The 5,033-nt window shown below is 49.6% G+C and overlaps 1 protein-coding gene across 1 annotated transcript in view; it reads left to right on the top strand.

Annotated features, from left to right (window-relative positions):
- Window positions 1–2,164: 2,164 nt before the first annotated feature.
- The window catches only part of LOC311310571 (kinesin-like protein KIF27), a gene marked incomplete at its 5' end in the record, with an annotated part of 11,023 nt that continues 8,154 nt past the window's right edge, over window positions 2,165–5,033 (top strand). The window contains 3 exons of the mRNA XM_084440081.1: window positions 2,165–2,465; window positions 3,040–3,240; window positions 4,331–5,033. The exon at window positions 4,331–5,033 is cut by the window's right edge and continues 253 nt beyond it. Coding sequence (XP_084296207.1) covers window positions 2,165–2,465; window positions 3,040–3,240; window positions 4,331–5,033 — 1,205 coding nt within the window. The remainder of the gene's footprint in view (window positions 2,466–3,039; window positions 3,241–4,330) is intronic.

The following is a 5,033-nucleotide window of genomic DNA, read 5'->3' as shown; positions in this document are numbered from 1 at the left end:
AAATAACGTTCCGTTCACTGTTCCGGGGGTGTTAGTCTATTAAGACGCTATAGGCCTACAGTATTTCTTGTACAAATATTTTCTTGTACTGTTGTTGCAAGCTATTTTATTCTGCGCCTGTAGGCCTATTGTTTGTTTTTATTTCGTTTTGTAATGTTTTATGTTATTTATAAATAATTAGTCACCTCATTCATTCATCTGCACAATCCCTATTGTTTATGCTGCGTTCCTTTTGTATGGGAGCTCCGGATTTGGCGCCTATACGTAGCCTATCGTCTGACATCCGCGGTCTTTAATATTATAGTAATTTAACTTATGCTATTCAATGATCAGGGTTGCACGGCACATTGTCACTAAAGTGTGCTCATATTAATTAATGTAGCCTAATCATTTGGTTTGTGAAAGTCAAGACGTGACAGAAATCTGTGCAACTATAGGCATATGACTAGATTCCAAGAGGCGCGCTCGCTTTCACAGCCTAATTGCCGACTCTGTGTCTTAAATAGCCAAACCATACTTGGAGCGAGATGCGCAGAGTGAAAATTGGCTTCCGCTGAATGTTGGTTATAAAGATAGAGGAACTTTATTGCAGACACGCAGGTCCATATAAAACATTATATTTGCACAGTAGGCAGGTCCATATAAAACATATTTGCACAGTAGGCTATTATTTCTTTCACTTTATTATTTGCATCATTCTTTGTGGACCAATGTTGGAATAAATTTGCCTTCGAACGTTATTGCCCTCTCTGACATCCGCGGTCTTTATGTGAAATCTAGTTTTAGCCTACTGAAACATTACAGGATATAGGCTATCCTACTCTTCTTCAATTAAACAAAATAAATCACATTGATATCTTTGCTAAGTAATAAGCTGTAAGGACAGGCTGAACTACTGTTTTGCACTGGAAAACAAAGGAGAGTGTGTGACAGCCCTGCGCAACGCATGCAAATTGGCTGCCGCTGAGTAGTTGGGAAACATCAAGAATAGTCATGCATCTTAGCTCGCAGAGTTTGAGAAACATCCTCAATTTTTCTAAATAGCACTTGTTGTAGAAACTTGGGAATCCTGTTTTTAGACTAGTCATATAATCGGTTACAAAACCACCGTCTAGTCATCAGTGAAAATAGTCGCTGCGCACATCCCTAGTCGGAACTAGGCTATGCATGTTGTGTGTTGTTGTAATATCTTAAATCTCTTCATTTCGCTAAGCAAGCATTTAAGATCCTGACTGTGAAATAACAGATTTAGGGGCCTAGGCTACATTACAAAAACAGGACAAGATGTAGGCTACAAATTTAATTAATTTAATTTAGCCTATTCGGCCATAAAAGGCTCAGCTTTCTTCTTTTTTACAATTATTTTTAAGTTATATAGGCCTACTACAAAGAACGAAAAAATAACGTTATTAACCGGTTTTAAAGATTTCAAATTAACGTTTCTGTTCTGGAACAATTAAAGACCATTTCGTTTTAGTTCCTGTTTCTGTTCCTCGTAAAATATCGTTCGTTTTCGGTTTTCGTTTCCGTTCCTTGAACCGGTTCGGAGCCTTGGTGCCGCCCCTGACCGTGTTCAGCCCAGTGTCAGGAGCTTAGGACATGGGGAGCAAATCCTGAGCGGATGCACCATCGCTGAGTTACAGAGCAGAAATTACATAAATGAGTTGTTCCCGCTTGAAGTGATGAACCTGTAGGTAGCATTGCCTAACTGTCTTCATACTATTCTCATCATCCTTTCTGTATTTGAACTATCAGCGTAATGTCCGCTAGGGGGCACCGTTGCAGTGACCTGCTTCTCTGCGCCCCTCTTGACCGCTGAGCTCGTGCTCTCCTCAGCTGGCATCGCATCGGTTTCCCAGGCAACTGAATAACAACAAAACGGAGCGATGGCTAGCTAGGCTAATGAGACGAAATATTTGAAAGTTTACAATCTAAAGTTAGCTAAAGACAAGCCCAAACTTTACGAGTTCCGATACAGCTTTCGGTAAAATGGTTTCGAGTTTTCAAAATTTTAAACGACATTTTGTGAAGCAACGAGAGATTAAAAACAAGTCTTCTGGTCAGAAGGTTGACACCTTATACACTCAACATGGCATAATGTCGTATAAGCAAAGCAAGTGAGCGAGTTAAATTCCAAGCTACAGTTTTGAACCTTGCGGTCGCGATGAGTGAAGAGGGTTGTGTGCGGGTCGCGGTTCGGATCAGACCTCTGCTCCCCAAAGAGATCCTCCACAACCACCAGGTGTGTGTACGCGTGGTGCCCGACTCTGCTCAGGTGATGCTGGGCGCCGACCGCACCTTTCTGTTCGACTACGCCTTCGGACCGTCAGCCCAGCAGGCCGAAGTGTACGAGTCCTGCGTTCGGCCCCTACTGACATCTCTGCTTGACGGGTACAATGCTACGGTGTTCGCCTACGGCCAAACGGGCTCTGGGAAGACGTACACCCTCGGCGGGGGGCATGTCGGTGAGTTGTCAGATATGCACAGTTCTGGGTTCACAGTTGTTTTAAGATGCTCCTGTGTGCGTGTGTGTGTAAATGGTAATTGGACTGCACTTATATAGCGCTTTTATCCAAAGCGCTTCACAATGGCCTCTCATTCACCCATTCACACACCAATGGCGGCAGCTGTCATGCAAGGTGTCAACCTGCTCATTGGGAGCAATTTGGGGTTCAGTGTCTTGCCCATCACTTCGACATGTGGACAGGAGGAGCAGGGATTCGAACCGCCGACCTTATGATCATTGGACGACCCGCTCTACCTCCTGAGCCACAGCCGCCTCCTGAGCCACAGAGAGAGAGAGAGAGAGAGAGAGAGAGAGAGAGAGAGAGAGAGAGAGAGAGAGAGAGAGAGAGAGAGAGAGAGAGAGAGAGAGAGAGAGAGAGAGAGAGAGAGAGAGAGAGAGAGAGAGAGAGAGAGACTGGAAATTAGAGGGGCATGGGCGAAAGTTTCAAAAAAGGCACTTTTGTGTCTGACTGTGTGTGTGTGTGTCTTGTCTCTGTCGGCGTCATGTTAACGTCTGTGTGTCGTCCTGACCAGCTGTTTTACCGGAGGAGGAGGGCGGGATCGTGAGCCGCGTGGCCCAGGACCTGTTCTCGCTGCTGGGGGAGAGGAGCGAGGAGGAGGCCTCGGTCCGGGTGTCCTACGTGGAGCTGTACATGGAGGAGCTGCGTGACCTGCTGGAGCTGGACACCAACCACAAGGAGCTGCACATTAGAGAGGATGACAGGGGCAACACCGGTACGGTCACACGCACGCGCACACACACACACACACACACACACACACACACACACACACACACACACACACACACACACACACTGTACTGGGGACAGAGAGGGAGGGGAGAGAGAGACGGAGGAGGAGGGAGGAAGAGGGAGGGAGGAGGGGAGAGAGGGAGGAGAGAGAGAGGGAGGAGAAGGGAGGGGGGGGGGGAGAAGAGAGAGGGAGGGGGAGGGAGCAGGAGGGGGAGGGAGAAGGAGGGGGAGGGAGCAGGAGAGAGAGGGAGGGGGAGAGAGGGTGGAGGAGAGAGAGCACATACAGGTATTAACCTATCCCTTTTCCCCTTGTGTGTGTGTGTGTGTGTGTGTGTGTCCGTGCTTGAGTCAGATGCCTTGGTGTCAAGAGCTTTTAGTTATTCCGCCCCTTCGTTATGGAACAGCTTCCAATACGACCTGAAGCTGTCTCAGTTAATACCCATCAGCTCCTTTAAAACCCACATCTCTGAGCTGCTCTCATCTCCATGTACGTGTTTCTAGGTGGTTCACTGTATTTGAAGGTGTCTAGGTTTTCTCTGCTCAATATATATTTTTACTTACTGTATTTTTAACCCATGTCCTTTCACTTTCTACTTGTGATGTATTTGTATAATGTATTTGTATAATGTTTTATCTGTATGAAACTTTGCTGCTTTTCTTGACCAGGGCTCACATGTAAAAGAGATGTAAATCTCAGTGTGACTTTTCCCTGGTTAAATAAAGGTTAAATAAAAAGAAATTAAAAATAAAAATTTAACATCTGTGCTCTGAGCCTGCCTAGTCTTGGGCCGTATCCGAAATGCATACTACCTGCTATATAGTAGGCGAGATGTAGCATGCTGTATTTGCTCACATACTATACGCGTTTTGTGGAACAGTAGGTACTATATAGTATGTAGTATGCCTACTATATAGTGCCTACTATATAGCAAGTAGCAGGTAGTGTGCACGGCCTTGGTATCTGCACCTACCTCCAATAATCCGAGTGTCTGAGCCTTATAGTGATGGTGGGGGCCAGGGAGAGGCTATGGTTGTGTAACGATGGTAGTGTGTGTGTGTGTGTGTTCCAGTGGTGGTGGGCGCCAGCGAGACGGCGGTGACCTCAGCGGAGGAGCTGCTGAGCGTCCTGGCGGCGGGCGACGCCCTGCGCCACACGGGCTCCACCCAGATGAACGAGCGCTCCAGCCGCTCGCACGCCATCCTCACACTGCAGCTCGCCCAGCGTCGCCGCCCTCACCACGGCCCCGCCCGCTGCTCCAAACTCCACCTGGTGGACTTGGCGGGCTCGGAGCGGGCGAGCCGCACGGGGAACACCGGTCAGCGCCTTAAGGAGTCCGTCAACATCAACGCCGGCCTCCTGGCGCTCGGCAACGTTATCCGCGCCCTAACAGCGCCGTCGTCCTCCTGCGCCGGCCGCAGCGGCCACGTCCCGTACCGCGACGCCAAGATCACGCGCCTCCTCCGGGACTCGCTGGGGGGCTCCGCCCACACCCTCATGGTAGCGTGCGTGAGCCCCGCCCACCCCTGCGTGGCGGAGACGCTGAGCGCGCTGCAGTTTGCCTCGCGGGCACGTCGCGTGCGCAACCGGCCGGGGGCGTGTCCTGGCGCCGGTGGGCCGTGTCCGGGCTGGGACCCCAGGGAGGCTCGCATCGAGGAGCTGGAGCACGAGGTGCGGGCGCTCCGCGAGGCACTGAAGGGGAGGGGCGGGGCCGACAGCGCTGGACGCGGCGATCGGTACGAGCCCGAGCCGGACAGGGAGGCCAAGCGGGAAGA

The sequence above is a fragment of the Borostomias antarcticus genome (genome assembly GCF_949987555.1).
Source record: "Borostomias antarcticus genome assembly, chromosome: 6".
In the NCBI taxonomy this organism is placed as follows: Eukaryota; Metazoa; Chordata; class Actinopteri; order Stomiiformes; family Stomiidae; genus Borostomias; species Borostomias antarcticus.
This window is presented reverse-complemented; position numbering and strand designations above follow the sequence as displayed.